The sequence below is a fragment of the Limulus polyphemus genome, unplaced genomic scaffold (assembly GCF_000517525.1).
Source record: "Limulus polyphemus unplaced genomic scaffold, Limulus_polyphemus-2.1.2 Scaffold305, whole genome shotgun sequence".
NCBI lineage: Eukaryota > Metazoa > Arthropoda > Merostomata > Xiphosura > Limulidae > Limulus > Limulus polyphemus.
The window spans coordinates 192,241-210,360 of NW_013665915.1; the positions used below are offsets into that span (position 1 = coordinate 192,241).

At 33.5% G+C, this 18,120-nt stretch overlaps 1 protein-coding gene across 1 annotated transcript in view; it reads left to right on the forward strand.

Moving 5' to 3' along the window:
• The first annotated feature begins 554 nt into the window (after nt 1–554).
• LOC106457227 (probable nuclear hormone receptor HR3) overlaps nt 555–18,120 on the forward strand; it is a 42,739-nt gene continuing 25,173 nt past the window's right edge. Inside the window, exon 1 of the mRNA XM_013916621.2 lies at nt 555–777. Within this exon, the coding sequence (XP_013772075.1) occupies nt 699–777 (79 nt within the window). The 5' untranslated portion in view covers nt 555–698. The remainder of the gene's footprint in view (nt 778–18,120) is intronic.

An 18,120-nucleotide genomic window follows, 5' to 3' on the forward strand; every position in this document is an offset into this window, starting at 1 on the left:
GAAATTGAGTTTCGATACCCTTTGTGGGCAATGCACAGCTCGCACATTTTGTAACTTTGTGACTTAATAACAAACAAAGTATTTTGCTTCAGAAAATACAAATCTTTTCATCTGACAAGAACTGCAGAGATTGTTTTAAGATAAGTTACATCGAAAACAGCAGGCTCACCGGTTCGAACAGACAGACCCTCAATCGAGATAACATTCAGTTCACGTAGACTTCTCTACACCTCCCAGTCAACTTATACTACCCGTAAATGTGTATTGGACTGAGCTCATTGGTTGTGACTCCTGGAGAAGTATTGGCTTAGCGGAGTGTTTGGCCACACGGAAGAGCGCTGTCTGAGAGAACAGGTGTGAGCGGGAGTTGTGGTGCGGAAAGACAAGAAGTGAAGATATACAAACTATCACGGTAGCTGTACATTACAAGCTTACTTTTTTTGGTCCTTTTTAGCTTACGAGGGCTCCACATTAACGTCTGGTGCAATGGGTTGTGGTGGCAGGAAATGGTGAACAGAAAGAAGAACTCTGAGGTTGTCTGTCTATCGTAGTGAATACAGGCCTGGAAACAAGAACACAAATGGAAACCCAGCTTAACGTCAAAGCAGCAAGAGAATAATTGCAAGCACTAAAGTGAATATTCTGAGGGCAAATCCTCGTACCCGTTCCTTCAGTGCTCTGATCTCTGAGTATCTTACATGCACGGCCCGATGTCGTGGAGTAACTTCACCAAAGTGGAGGTGGCACAACCACAAACATCTTCTGGTTCAATTAAAGGTTAGTGTACCGTATAAAAATTAATTATTTTTGTTTTGTGGAGCATGTTTAATAAACTTTGTTATGGCAGCTGAAGCTCGAGTGTGTTTCTATGAGCATCACACATAATACAGTGATATCGTTAGGTTAATTCCACATGTTGTTATTGTTTTCGGAAAGTTACTAACACTACCAGGTACACAAGAAACATCAATCACCTGTTATTAACTCATTTGCAGTGTTGCTGTTGTAATACTTTTAAGTAGAGTTATCGTATTTATAAGTTACTAAATATTAATCAAAATGCAAGGAAACTTAAGCATTTAATGATCGGATTTAGAATACATTCGTTGGATATCCGTTGTTAACGATAAGTTCGGCTGTAATATTTTCCAGCTATAAAGTAAAAACATCTCCCACATGCTTCATTAATTAATTGACGTTGAAGAAACATTGTTAAAATTTCGGACAAATTATACTCGCACGATTAAACAATAATATGAAACATTTTCGTGATGTTAGCATTAATCGTACATTATTCTTGTTTTCAAACTATAATGCGAGTAATTCTAACAAAACTCTTGTTATTTTTCCACTGTTACTGTTCTCTGACTTTTATTCCTAGCTAATGAAGCTTGCTATTCACTGATGAGCAAGATTTGTGAATAACTTTATGTTATTGGACTTGTTGATTATTATGAAGCTTATTATCTGTTTTTATATAAGTAAGCATTTCAGCTCAACGAAGAATCTCAGAAACAGTTAACAAGTGTTATGAAAGAAACAAAAAACAAATTGTATGGTTTATGGGATTGCGTGTATAAAAATGACATGTTTATTAGAAGACCACTCGAGCTTGTTGTCTTAAGTTTAAAAACATCTCTCGTGTTATCTAAGATTAGACTTGACTAACAGTAACATGACATCAATTCTTAACTTTATAACGAAATAATATTGGCTGTAAAATATTTCATTTACAGACTATATATTACCACATAAGTTATGATAAAGTGATTGTAATAGAGTTAATCTTTGTTATAATCTAAGCAGTAGTGATTTCTTTTCATTGTGCGCATGTGGTTTCAGTGGTTTAATTTAATGACAGTGTAATGCAACTGACATATAAAATCTGCCTACCTGTGTCGTGTTTAGTCTGGTTTAGTCCGTATTGGTTGACTCTCCTCAACACTTACTCCACTATTTAATGACCCTAAACGATATTTCTAGCCTTCATGATAAGAAACTCTTGCTAAGAAAAATTTTACTTTTTATATTTGACATTCATTTACATCTTGCATATTTCATTCACACAAATGGTATTGAAATCGGAAAGTGTAAAACCCGAACATTAGTGTTCGTACAACAACAGACAGTAATCCCACAAGTAGCTTGTTTCTACAGCTTGGAAGACGATGACAGCATTGAAGAGATGACTTAAGAACTTAAGCGTCACAAAAGAGGATCGCGTTATCTTCATTATGCAGTATACATTTGTATAAATCTCTTGGCGATTAATTGCTAAGAAAGGCATGCTCTGTAACACATATGTGTTATGACATCTGATTGGATTGTGATACATGTATGTGTTATGATACCTGATTTTTTTTATCAGAATTTGTTGTATTTAATAACACAAACTTCTTTTTTCTTGAAATTATGTCGGTAGCACTATAGTCTTGTCATTTATATTTTTTTTAAAGAAAAAAATAGGCTGGTTGCCAACTGTTGAAATGTTTATTGACAAAAATGTTTTTTTACATTCTGTGATATTACTTCGTAGTTATCCTGCTACGTACCTAAAGCAGTATATTTTTCTGGATCATGACATCAAAATGGATTATAATACAGCTGTTGAATTATATAGCCCTTATAATGAATCCATAACAGTCTATAGTTCTGTCATGAAAATTATCTCTTGGCACGCTTGTCTCTTCTTGACTCACACTTTACAATTGCGTTTGAAGCACTACTCTTGTTCTAGTTCTAACGTAGCCAGTCGATGGTGGCGCCGCTTTGCGATTACTTACCTAATTAAAGAGGTGGGTTTTGGGTAAATAGCCCTAGCTGAACGAATATTAGAAATTACGAGAAGTTAACTGGTATATACTAAAGACTCCAGAGAGAGGAAATAGTGAGTGTTTATTAAAAGTATTGAAGAGAGAAGATAGTGATTATCAAAGGTTTTGAACAGAAGGTAGTAGGTGACTTTTAGTGATTGTAGACAAAATATAGGGGTAATTATTAAAAGTTGTGAAGAGGAAAGACAGTGGTTGAACTTTAAAGGTTGTGGAGAGAAGAAAATGGGTGAGAGAAGATACTGAATAAATTTTAAAGTTTATTGAAATAAAATATAACAGTGAATGTTAAATATTGTAGTGTGAACGTAATTCATAATATTTTGAGTGTGAAGCTGTAGCTAGTATGATTAGTTACATGACCAGATTGGGCATAAGAAATAAATTTTAAAGTTTATTGAAATAAAATATAACAGTGAATGTTAAAGATTGTAGTGTGAACGTAATTCATAATACTTTTGAGTGTGAAACTGTAGCTAGTATGATTAGTTACATGATAAGATTAGACATAAGAAATAACATTGTATTATAGTTCATAGAGGATAGTTGAATTTGCACTTATGAACGGCGTGATGTATGTGTGGCTACTTCATTGATAGGTCATTTATAGCTCCAACCTATACAACATGGCGTTTTTGAAAGGTTAAATCAGACAGTTGATACCAGAGGAGGAAGAAAACGACAGCGTAGAAAAGTATATATGCATACTTTCAAACATAAGTAATACAGGAGCAAGCAAAAACGGCACCAACAGAGGGAGTGTAAAAGTAAATTAAAGGGGCATGTTTCGTTGATCTTTTTGATTAGTGCACTTCTACTTTATAAGCACTTTTCCCGTCTTTATAGGTTTCATAACCGACATTGGTCCACTTTATCCATTATTCTGTATCGAAGTCAAACATTAAAATTGCTGAAATATGGCATTGGGTAGAGTGATTAGCTTAGGACTGAACGGTCAAGCATGGGTATATAGTGCAGGCCATAAACGATTTTTTTTTTTTTACTTTCGTCTAGTTATTTTTACATGTACGCACGAAGTTACTTAAATGTAAGTCACTGCATTGACAGAAAGTGTAGAGATACTCTCTACTAGATACGTTGATAGTTAGTTATCTAGATGTATGAAGTTAAGACGTTTCTGAAAACTTTTCCAGCTCTCTGCTCCAGTAGCTCAGGGGTAAGCTTGAGGGTTTATAACACTAAAATTCGAGGTTTTGTCTCTGCGGTTGCATGCTATCATCGTAGAGTTGTGATTAGTATGATTAGTTACATGATAAGATTAAACCTTTTTGTGCAGCTTTGCTCTTAATAACAAACAACCGAACTCTTCTAATTAGCTCATATTGATAGTCAACGTTTCATACTTTAGCACAGATTGTGTGTCTACGTTTCTAAGAAATGTATATGACATTGTTGAGTATATATTTTGTTGTATGAAATACCAGTTCCCATGCCTTGCGTTGAAGTTAATGATGTTCGACAGTTAGTTTGGGGATCGTTTTTCATCCGTGCCATGCTTTTGCCGTGTTACAGTGTTACTGTCATTAATGTTATTTAGACGTACCTTAAAGTGTAATAAATGGGGTGGTGACATCAAGTTAAATTTCAGTAAAGTTTTGTTGTAGTCACTTCTAACGCTTTACTCCATTAACGTTGAGAGTTTGGTGTGTGAACCTGCAGTAAACTCCTGTTATAGTGTGTAAAAGTATAAAACTCAAGGCGTTTTCCTAAATCCAATTGCCGATATAGTTTTCATTCCGTATTTTAGTGTTTAAGTTTTGGGGAGAAATAGGCCCGAACTGTCATTATAACGTCATTTAACATCGTTTTTCGGCCTGTAATTAAAATTATAAGTAGATTTTAATTATCTAAAGCCCAATGATGGTATACTAATTTTCTTTATTTTGTTCCCGGTTTCTTAACTTTTATCTTGGAAAATAAACACCTGTTGGCCAGTCATTATTACTACTAGCAGAAACGCCGCCCTACGGGCAACTATTTGTGCTAGTAATTACTAATCATAGTATTCATACCTCATTGAAAAAAAATTTAGAAAAAGTAAACATTTCTAAAAAATGATTTTTTTTTCGTGGAAGTACTGCACGGGAAAAGTGTTCGGATTGTTCTCTTTAATTATACGCAACTCATTGCATCAAAATGATTCAATGTACAGAGCTCAAATTTTAATAAATTTTACTGATATAAACTGTAATGTTTTTATATATTGAAAGTGCTACTCCTTATTGAAAAAATAATAGTTTTTAAGAACTCCAGTTTCTCAGTACTACATTTAAAAATTACATCAATAAAGATATAATCAAACCCTCACGTACAGTCCTAGTGAAAGACGTGTTGTTGTTATTAGGAGAGTACTTTTATTGAAAATTGTTTTATTATAAAGAAATGGTTGTTGCACATACTACAGTTGTTTTTCTGATTGTCTGAATCTTGAATACCTAAAAGTGTGAATTATTTTTGTGGATTTTTGCTTGTGGTGCCACTCAATAGATGGCGTAAGAGTTTTGGTTACATACATAGATACTGACATACACGCTACGTCCAGTATAGTAAGAAGGTAAGACTTAGTATACTTACAAAAGTCACCGAAACTGTACTTTTTCAGTTATTTGACTACTTCGTCAAATTATCTTATGGTGTAGATTCTCAGTTGTTTCCCTGTATTTTAGATGTTAAAAAAATTGTTTAGTTTATTGAATAATCAAGTTTTGAATGTTACAGACGTTTACCCTATATCGACTACTTAAATGTCAAAACGTGGCAAACTTGTATAATGAGGTTTTAGTTCATCAGGTTTCACGATGCAAATGATCTTTGAGCACTCTTGATTGATCATGTTCTCCGTCAGAATGTTATCATCTCGTGCTGTATTTATTATTACAGGATGATAGCGTATTGACGACAGATTTTCCGATGTTAAAACAGTCTGGTTGGTTAGACGTTTGGTAAACACTGATGTGTGACGATTTGCCAAGTAAAGAACTAATATCTTTGAATATACGTATATATGCATGTCCATCTAACTCCTCCCACAGTTCTGAAGCCAGCAGGACTAAACATGACAATCGGACTTACTTACCTATGTGGCGTAATCTTCTTATTGAAGGAATAAAACTCCAAAGGAAGGCTACCCAGGCATGATGGGGATATAAGAGTAGGTATTCTTGAACTTGAATCTGGCATCGGATCTTATAATTTCTGATCAACCTCAGGATTCCGGGGGCATCATGTTTAAAACTGTTTTCAGAACCCCACTCACAAGCTCATTTGTTTGTTTGTTTGTTTTTAATTATTCACAAGGGCTATCTGTGCTCTGCCCACCACGGGTATCGAAACCCGGTTTCTAGCGTTGTAAGTCCGCAGACATACCGCTGAGCCACTGGGGGGCCTCACAAGCTCAAACGTGGCACACATGCTCAGGTGTTTTAACGGGTTTTTCTTTCGGGTACAGACCCTCCCCCCTCTCCCTGGGATAGCTATAGAAGTATTGGAGAATAATAGATGAGCTTGATCTGTATATTGAGCCTCTGTGAATCAGTAGGGTGCGAGTATTTATACTAGTATATAGAAAAAACTAAAGTATCAGTATAGATATAAAGCACTAGAAGCTGACATTTTGTAAAAACAAAAGCATAGGTAGCGTCATGAATTTGAAAATTTAAAATCGTGTCAAAGTAAATTACTTAAGTCAAAAACTATATATTTAATTTAAAATAAAATATGCGAGAGTATAATGAGTACTTTATGAGTAGTAAAATCAATTGGTAAGTGTACAAACAAAAAACACCCAAATGACAAACTTATTTAAATTCTGTAGTTAAAACGTTAAAAGGGTCCCATTCAATAACAATTTCCGTCTCTGACATAACTAGACCAATAAAAGCCGACATTGCTTTAATATTATCATAGTGTAGACTTTGTTTACAAAATATAAGCTAGTATTTTTCAAAATACGAATATCTACTAATTTTTCTGTAGAATTTTCTTAACCTTGAATGATAACCAACCACAATATGAACGTGCTTAACAAACTGTTAATTTAAGTTGGCTGCTGTCAGATTGTTAAACTGGTTTCCATCAAATTCTTAACTTAAGCTGATTTCCATCTTACTGTTAATTGAAGATGGTTTGCATAAAATTATTAATTAAGTGTATCAGTTTTAATAAGTTTTATGAAAAATGTGCCTAATAATGTTATATATATATGTGTGTGTGTGTGTATCGAAGATGTTTTGGAAAGAAAAAAAAACCCTTCAACTGAGATTTATCGTATACACAAAGCCGCTGCGATCGTGTTCTTATTTTTACGGTTAAGTTCCTTAACGTTAAGGTTTTCGATAGCATAGAAAGTTATATTCCTTTTTTTATGCTGGATATAAAGGACATTTGTCAAATATTAAAGCAGATCATTTATTACTGTGTTTCTTTGTGTAAGATATGTGAGACACCGAGAGTGTTTAATTTTTTATACTACAGTTTCAGCAGGTGTAGCAAAATCACCCAGCACTGCTAAATAGATGATGTTGACATATAACGCTAATGATGTTATTTCTGTGTGTGACGTGACCACGTCCTAAATCAGAAGACAAATTCTTCGTGACTCCATTTTCCCGAGGCATGTACGAGAGTTTAGTAGACTATGTTTAGATACTTATGGTTTTTAAAAGACAAATCTTGAGCGCGTGCTGAATGTAGTACACTAGTGTATATGCTACTGCCAACAGAACTCGCGTTGATTGGCCGCGACGAAAATCTTTCGTCTGAGTCTATAAGAGAAAAGGATCAATGTGATATTAAGCTATGAACATGATTCTCCCATAGCAAATCAACCGTTATTATTACATGCTGTTCTTCATAATTTTGTAAATATGGTTTGAATACAGACAGTGCATACTTCCAGTGCTGAAAATCCTTTCATTTTTATGGTGGAAGGAAAGAGGTCAGTGTATCGCTGTGAATATTGCGAAAATATACTTTAAGCTGTCATACACAAACAACAAAATAACGTAGAGGAACATAAAAATACAGAAATGAAGCATACAATCAGGTATGAAATTAATTCAAAATAAATAAGTTATTTCAAAAATGTAAAACCTTGGAAACTGAACACATTTATATTGTCGAAAAATACTGTTATACTTAGTTATCGGGGTGTCACAGAAAGTAATGTGTCGGCAGACGTTGTCATATTCGTAAATCTGACAATGCTTGTAAAAGGCATGTTAATAAAGTTTGATATGCGTGTATAAATTGTATTGGAAGAAGATAGCACGTTAATAAAGTTTGGTATGCTTGCAGAAGTTGATATACCACCGGAATAGGTTGCCATGGTAACAAATTTGGTATGCTGCTAATATAAATGAATGTACAAAAGAGGTTATTAGCTTATTAATAAAACACCTTCAGCTTGTAGAATGTATTGTGATGAATGAGGTTTGTGTGTTATTGTGTGCCATAGCCGTTTCCAGATGTTCTTAACTGGGATTGATGTGTTAATGAGAAGGAGAAATAAAGGAATTTAGTGAGGTCCTGATTTTTACACACACACACACATATATATATATTATGAACATTGTTGTTAAATTAGTATTAGCTGTAAATTCTGATAATCAGATGCTAAAATATATTCGAAAACAAATGAGACTAACTATTTTGAAACATTGGCAATAACGAACGCTCCTGTATTGCAAGTACGAAATAACTTCAGTTGAATATAGTCTAGATATCGAGAATACAAAACAAAGAAAAACAAGATTCATGTTTAAAAAAGTTCTAAATGGGAAAACTGAAATTAAAATGACAGCTAAAACACTGACATTATTATTCTTACATCAAATTTATAGTTAATTCCGTTGAGTTTGTTCGTTTTTATGTCTAGAAGACGAAGAATATAATGTTGTTGCCTGTGAAGTTTTGAGTTTTATTATTATTTATTTGATGCCAGTAAACATTACAGCAATGCCTGGGGAAAATAGGTAAATATGAAAGTAAGCAAACCAATGTAATTTTCATATGAAGTAGCTTCTTCAAAACTAAAAAAATACCAAGTACGTGCAATGAATGCATCATTACAGGCTTTGGTATTGTAAACTGCATACATTTGCCTGTCTGTATTTATTCCGTGACCTAAATAGTATTTGGAGAAATTCAATAAACACTCATGTAATGATGATGCCAGACGAAGTACGTTTTGGGTGACGTATTTCCGAGATCAAGGACACAGTGAAGGTCACTAACTTTCATTGCTACGGAGAACCATGTGTGATAAACGAAAGAACTCGTCTAAGACTGTTTATATATGTTTTGAATGTAAGAAATTATGTAGAATTTTGAAATGCACTATGCGGTGGCACTTATTTGAAACATAGGTGTTTCCTGCATTTGGTGAAACAGGATAACCTTAACCTCTTGTGTGCTATTACTGCAGACTGACTATTTTTCTATTATATGAACGATTTTTATTACGCACATACGTTTCGCAACAAGATTTTTGGTTTTTGTTTAATAATTGTTTTATTCTAATAGTATAAAAGATAACTTAATGAATTATCTAAAAACAGGGAAGTATTTACTGAGGAATTTTAACCAGGGTAGTGGTAAAATTTAAGTTTTCAGTTAATACTTGTTAATAGAATTGTTAAAAATACTACAATGTTAATGTGATATTCTTTATTGCGAATGAACGATAAAGCATTACTTTGTTTTCTACGATTATAGTAATCAATGCGTGGATCGTAAAGATTTGTATATTTTCATATTATCTCGGTTTTCAAAAGGTTTAAGTCATTTTCTGTATTTAAAAGTCACGTGGTCAAAACCAACCTGATAATATTTCTACGTAAACAAACTCGTTATCAGTAAAAGTGTATTTTATCGAGGGTGAGGGGTAATACTCATCAGGATCTCTACCAGCCAACCCCCATATTGAAATTATTTTACGCAAGATTAGAGTAAATTAATCTAAGACGTTGGGCGAGGAACAAATATATCAATCGATATGGTTTGGCATCCTGAATCCAAAACTATAATTGGAAGTCAAATCGGTCAAGAGATGACAGAGCTACGAGCTAAAAGTTTGTACTTGAAAAACTTGGAGCCATTCTATGAGCCACTATGCCGGGGCTAGAAATAACATTAAATACACATGAGTGTAAGTCAGTTGATAATAGCAAGTATGAAATACACAAGCTTTAGGTATAACGTATGTAAAATGACTTTTAAATGGTCAGTATTGATCCATTTTAGGCGATCGTCACCAATCAATAATAATATAGAAGAGATTATGTTAACTGCTGGCGCAAAATCTGGTAGCACTTCAGATTTAGATGCTTCACCTGAACATTATCGTTCAAACCTTACCTTAACTGTAGAAACTGGTAGAGAAAGATAACTCTTGTTCCTCAAACCCTAATTCTCAAAAAGGCAGACTAATATTATACTTCGGTACACTGCTAGCCAATTAATACATACCATCTCTTAATCTTCAAGTTCATCCTCCCCGTTTCTTTAAACGTGACACCATTGAGATTTTTGCCAACCTGCTTATCTACAAAATGATCCGAGTCGTTTATTTTCAACTTCCAAATTTGCAGCTATTTCTCTCAGTTATTCCTCGATGACCTATAAGCTAGAATAACCTCCCCAAACATTGAAGAATGCCACAACAAGTCCATTATTGGTCTTCTTAGCATCTACCACAAATCGAAAATATCTTCAAAACTCGAAAACCACACATTCTTTACATCCTGGTCTAATCCTACACTGGATAAATACCATCTTCAGAACAAGTTATCTTCACTGAGACATACTTTTCGAAACATTGTTTCAGTGCTAACTACTATTATTTTATATCCACAAATGTTAAATAAACTAAGACTGCGAAGATAAATAACTGCGTCAAAAATGTTGATCTTTGTACCGCAAAACGATTTTGTTTCGGTAGTTCTAGTACTGAAGCACAATAATGATGGTTGTAGATAGTTATTTTTTTAGTTATAAGTAGTCTTTTATTTCATTTGAAAGAAAACTTGGTGTGATAAAAAAAAATAAACAGTTTTAAATAGTCAATAAATTCCGCCAGCAAAATCTGGACTAGCTTTGTTATAGGATCACTTGATCAATGCCTGTATCATAAATTACCGCCAGTTCTCGTTTTTGTTTGTTTTATCAACCATTCAGACAAGGTATTTATATATTAATTCCTGCAAAATTGTAGTTAACATGATATTTTGTTTCATGTTTTTTAAATAATTACTCTGCCGAACAGTTTTATCTCGAGTAATGAAGAACATAAAAATTAGATGTCTCTTTATTTCAGTGTAATGCACTTTTTTTTTAAAGTTTTTACAAAATATCGGGAGATTTGTTCGCAGCTCTATTGAAATGTCATAATACCTTGAATTTGTATTTACTTTACATTAATATATACATTTTGGGAGTTTTTCATATTTTTCGCAATTGAGAAAATGATCCTGAAGATAAACCGTATAGAGATATTTATGAACATCTGCATTAAGATTCAATAATATGCCACTAAAAGGCAAGAGAAATAGGAAGAAAGAGACGCATGAGAATGTAAGTTCACATAGGATATATTCTCTTGAAAAGTTTGATAGAAAATTTTCGGAGTGTGCTAAAATATTAATTATAGAGCATTACATACCTCATATTTTACATTACATAAGCTCGCGTAAAGTTAGATGTTTAATTGAGGACTGCCTTGAAGTTAAGATTGCATTCATACGGGTAGAACTAGGCTACACACAATCCTTCTGAAAATGGTTGACTCTCATAATGTCTTCCAGGTAAGAATATACTGATAACAATGTGGTTAAAATCAAGAATCTACTCACAAAAATGTGATCTCAAAAATCTACTGACAATAATGTTGTTAATCTCAAGAATCTATTGACAACGATGTTATTAATGTCAAAAATATATATATGGATAATATCAATAACTGATTTTAAAATAGAAGCTCTTTTGCCTGATGTTCATAGTGCCTTTGTGACCCGGAAAACAATGTTAACCTGCTTTCTACTTTCAGAATATACTGACGTTTAAATATTAAAAACCAACGTTATTTCAGTGACCTTTGTTCTTCATCTCAAGTGAACCTCAAAAAAAAGAAAAAAAGCGTACCTCTATGAACAGCACATGGACACTTTAAATTTTAGATTTATTTTGTGACCACGGACAGACAAACGGATATGGCCTAATACTTTAACAACATGCAATCATATACTTATATGAAACTTGGATGTTTTTAATACTGCGTTAATTTTCACCGAACGCTAAATTCGGCACAGGGTCAAGACACAAAATGGCTGTATTGGGGACTAACTAACACTGATGTTCGATCATCTACGTCATTTTGGTCTTAACACTTGTGTCATGGAATGGTGTTCTTTAAGTGATAAGAATATGAAAAAAGCATTGGAAACTAAAGTAGAACGTAAGGAAATATTACATATAACATGGTTATATTTCATTTAGAGTGACAATATTTTGTGGCTATTCATTGTACGATTCAGGTATTCATTTAATTTCTCATTTATAACCTTGTTTCTTCACAGACATTAATTTTCGGCTGTACTTTTGGTACTGCCCTGCTATTTGATTCCACACCTAAACAGTAACCCGTATTGTAACAATTTATTTCAGATGTCAGGATCCCCTAAAGTTACACTGTCGGAGCCTTTTAGTGAGATTTTATTGATCACATTATGTTTTGAAGGGGGATTGTGAAAGTTTGTTTATATACAATTTTACTAATGTTATTTTGTTCAACAAACGTTAAATCTACAACAGTAACAACTAGTATTTGTGTGTTCCTTGAGATATATTATTTCTTTAATGTTACTCATATCTCATTGGTTCTAATGTTTAGTATAATCATTTTTATTTTTTCTTATTTTACTTTTAGTATTGACACTATATTTACTTTTTTATTATTCTACTTTAGAAATTATTTTCCAGGACTAATCTAAGTATCGCTGTCCGAACGTCGCGAGATATTGGATTTACAGTCGAAAATATCGTTAACTGCGAGGAGACCTAACTGATGAAACAATACGTTCTAATCTTTATAAGTAAGAACGTAAGAAAACTATAATTATTTAACCCAAGTCTAAGTAGGTAGCTTGCTCTGATCGATAGTTAATATTAGCATTTTTGTTAATTGTGTTGCAGTAACATTTATTGTTCTTTTTTTTTTCCTTCACTTCAAAATTATTTGAATTATTACTTATGCGGAATTTTATTTTGTTTGTTTCAATCTAACTAGTCATCAAGAAAGTGAAAACTTACCAATGTCATACTTGTGAGCTTTAGTACATATAAGTAACCTCTACACATACTTTTAAAACTCCTAGTGGGCAATAGTGTCATGCATTGTGTAAGACTACAAATCCATTTGCTGGCCGCTAGAGGTGAACGTTCTGCACCTTATGGGACGAATTACGTACTCTGTGACTGTCACGTGCTCCTCAAGGTTATACTTCCGATAATCTGGTGTGTATAGGTAACGCAACATATAACGAGTAGCATGTTTACAGTAGAACCAAGACAACGTGAAACTCAACAAGCTGATTTCTCACGACTTATAAGAAAGCTGTGGCTAAATGTGTATTACTAAGTTCTGATGTTGATATAATATTCTGTCGGTGTTTTGTTAATTTATGAATTGCAACACAAGATCATGGTCTTACCGAAAGTTTACAATGCGAATATTGCCTTATTAATTTAAAATACGTCGTCTAAAAGCATTTGACGTGTACAAATATTATATATTATTCGTGATCATGGGCGTCCGCAGAAATTTTTCCAGGGGAGGGGGGGGGCAGAGTAGTGTGAAATTGGGAAGTGAATAAGAATAATTCATATACATGTGTGGAATGAATAAAGAAATAATTATTTTTCCCACTTTTCAGGAATTCCACGTTCGTGATTGCAGTAGAGTAGGAACAACTTAATAATGGCAGCCATCTCAAAAGTCAATGGATTAACATTTAAAATTTATGTGTAAGTTTGCCAATATTTTCCATTAACTCCAATACGAAAAAAAAAGGAAATATATATATATATATACACACGCATGCCAAATGACAAAGAAATATTACCTCTTAGCTCTGCCTGTTAGTAGTGATACCTGGAAATATTTCAATTTTTTGCATCAAATACACGACATTTTTTCTGCTGTTAACCACGATGTTACATTTACAGTACATTTCTACCACATATATTATTATATAGTGCTAAATAGTTGTTTGTTTTTTTATTATAAATTTATACCCTAACAGCTAACAGAGGGATTCACGATCACATTCGACGCCACATGGCATTTAGGTTTGTCTAGAAATGATGCATTCTAGTACCATATATCTCGGGTGATTCGGGAGTGACAGGCCCATTGACAGGTAAATAATTCAGTGTATTATAGTACTATATATATATCGGGTGACTCAGGAGTGAGAGGTCCATTGACAGGTAAATAATTCAGTGTATTATAGTACTATATATATATCGGGTGACTCAGGAGTGAGAGGTCCATTGACAGGTAAATAATTCAGTGTATTATAGTACTATATATATATCGGGTGACTTAAAAGTGAGAGGTCCATTGAAAGGCAAATGATTCAGAAATGGAAATGAAGTGGACTTCCTCTGTGACAATTCAATTGAGATCATTCAAGGTCAACTTCGAAACTTTTACTAATTTGCACCATGCACCAAAAATAATACTTGCAAAAGTGTAAACAATAACAAATGAAAAGATTCAGATAAAAAATTACCCAAATCGCTCCACAGCAACAACAACAACAAAGTGCTGGCCAAACATGGCAAATACCAATATGGCGGATTCATTGTCAATGTTGGTTATTACTGTTTCTAGTCTGCTTGCACAGCGTTCCATGCGTTAATGAACCTATACTACGCAGTCGTTGACACAAATGTCATCTTATGTGAGGGATGATGTTAATCTATGAACCATTAAGCATATACACTTGCTGCAGCCCAAACATTTAGGTGGTACTCCATGTAGTAGGACCTTGTTAAACTTGTCTTCAACTGAATACTCTGCCATTTTAGATGATTTGGGAGAAGCTGCAGCACAATGCTTGTGTGCTATATGGAACCCTTGAAAGGTGCAACGACCTGCAAAATGTTGACCTTGCACCTCAAACGTAGGTTTGTATAAAACCTTTGCTGTGGTCGGATTGGGATCTTTTGTGACACAACTTTATATGCATGGAAAGGGTACATTTATGCCTATAACTGTTCCTCTTGAGGAGCGATTTTGGTATGATACGACTTTGAGTGTGATCTTGAATTACCTCAATGATATTGTCACAGGGTAGGCCCACTACACCATGCTAACTTATATTTATACAAGTAATTTGATTGCAAAGTTTTTGATATGAATATTATCAAAAATGATATATCATAATGATGTATATTTATACATCCATACATTAGGTTTATCCAAACACTACTGAATACTAAAAGCAAAAAAATAACTAATGGTCTGTGTTTGTAAATGACTTTTGATAATACATCTCTGATGCTACGCTTTCACGCATTCAGAAATAAAAGGTGCAGCAAATATGCACCTTCTTGTAGAGTAGATTTGTGCAGTATTTCACATGACGAGTTTTCAACATGTATGCAATATTTCAGACTCTTCGACGGCAGTCACCTGTATGACGACTTTTGGCTGCAAGGGAAGTGTGTCAAGCATGTATATGTATTTTTTTTCTGGGCCAACTACCTGATTATGTTGGTTTGGCCCTTGTAGAGCATAAGCCGTGTCTTTGACCTCGCTTGGTAGCCAACTAGTAGACCCACTTTTCCCGAATGTAGGGAACGCCTTAGTGACCGACGGGAGGTTGCCCGGGTGACGGACAGTCTCGCATGCTATTTTCTGTAGCTGATCATTGTTTTTGGGCTTGGTACTTGCACAAGAAGCGGATTTGACCTACGAGTGGTGAAAGAACTCACGCGTTTGTATAGGCATTTGGACAAACCTTTGCTGGAGTGATGTCAGAGCAAACGTTTAGAAACACTCGATAAGGATCTGTACCCGGCAGCTGTCATTTACCGGAGAATATAAGATTATATCTCTGTATCGTAGCTAAGACATACCCAACTCCATATAATAATATACATTCTTACTCCAGAATTCTGTCAAATATTTTAAACTGTTGCCAGTTTCAGTGGATGAATGGAAACTTGTAATCTTAATAAATTTGAAATTTGTATATAACTACCTACTCTAAAAATACGATAAAAAAAAACACCATTGAACATTTTCCTTTCGTTATTAATATATCGCACAAAGATCAAAAACAGATTTTTACTCAATATGAGCAAACCTTGGTCAATACTCGTTGTGTATATTGTTTTTATCATAAGGACAGTTTAGTTAAAAGTACTATTGTTTTTTTAAAAGTGGGTTTATATGTCAGTATAATAAAACCCTAATAAGAAAGAAGTGCGATAAATAAAAAAATACACACAAAGTGCTTATAATATTACCAGACCAGGTTCTTGATGACCGTAGAATATGTATAATATATATAAATATCATTATAAATGGCCAATAGAATTATAATTTGCTGCCGGAATAAGTAAAGTTTAGTGCCTAGCACTGTTACTACATCTGTGTCGACCAGGGTAAAGAATCTTGGACATAGTCACAAGAAAAAGTTTTTAAAATACATTGTATATAGTACAGAATGTTATTCTAAAACCATAAGTTATGCAGCTATACGAATTTGGTACAAAAAAGATCGGAGGCTTGGTGGTGGTAACATAGCTATGAAGAAATGCAAGTCACTCAAAACGGTGTATGTTTATGAAAAAAAAAAGAAAACGTTGTATCTTGGTTGTATAATCTCTTTCCATGTTGCATCAAGAAAAAAGTAACACGAATAAATATTATTTGCTACCTTATAAGATTATCGTTTCTGGAGGAAGAATGTTATCAATTATTTATCAGAAACATATTCCAAGAAACAACTCGTGCCAAGTTAGTTTATAATGAGTAGCAGTTTATATTTCATACGCCAGTAAAGTGACTTAGGCTTAGAATTGACCACAAAACTATTTGCTGCTTGAGTCATTCAGAATTTAAATATTGTCTTACAAGTTTTGATAACAGTCGTTACCAATCAGAAAAACATAATTGGTATTGTAGTTCAACATTTGGTGATATGTTTGTTGGGATCAATCAGTGCCAGTTCAGTAAATCTTGATTTATGAATATTGAGTGTTATGTCTTAAAACTTAAATTCTTGGTTTAAGATAATAGTGTAATATGATCGATTGTTAGTGAAGAACACTGTTTGCACTCATCTGCTGTAACAACGGACCCGGAAATAACCTTTTGACCTCGTTCCACACCAGCTACCTCGTCCTTCTGAAAGATCACGCGCTTTCTGAAAACCTTTCCAAACCTACCCTGCATAGAATGAGTGCTCACGGTAATTTGGTGGTGATTGAAGATCTGTTAAAGAATAGTGGAATTCATGATTAAACTTTGGGTATATAATTACTATATCATTCATACTGACAATAGTATGAGACTATTGCCTAAAGCATTCAAGTTGACGATGCCTCTGACACTTTTTAATACAATTAAATACACGGGGGCGTCGATGTTTTGTTGCATTGAACAAATAAACTACTAGATGAAGTGGTTTGACATGAGCTTTCTACAGGTTTTGTAGCTTTTGTAAATATAATATCTTATATTTATGTGTATTATTTATATGAATTCGCAGGTTAGAAAATTATATTTCATTGTGATAAATTTTAAAAAGATTTAAAACGCTTACATTTCTTGGAGGTTCCAATTATTCCATTTTTATGTCATCGGACATTCTTTTCTACAAAATTTTTATTTTATTGGACTGTAAATTCTATTTTCTTCGAAAAATTCTTTACGCAGTTTCATTGTTTTGCTCACCAATGGCGTATAGGAGATTTCATATAATATGTACTAAGGTGAAACTCCCTTTATATTGTTACGTATTGAGAATTTGAAATAATCCAATTTAGTGTTTAGAAATATGCCGATATTTTATTTAATTTATGCTTTTCGCCAGCAAGATTGATTCACACTGTTTTTGTTTTGACACAAATACGTTTTAATTATATATATATATATATATATATATATATATATACACACTACTAATTATTACGTATACGACAACTATTATAGTATTTAATTACTACCAACCTAAATTAAGTTTTAATAGACAAGTAA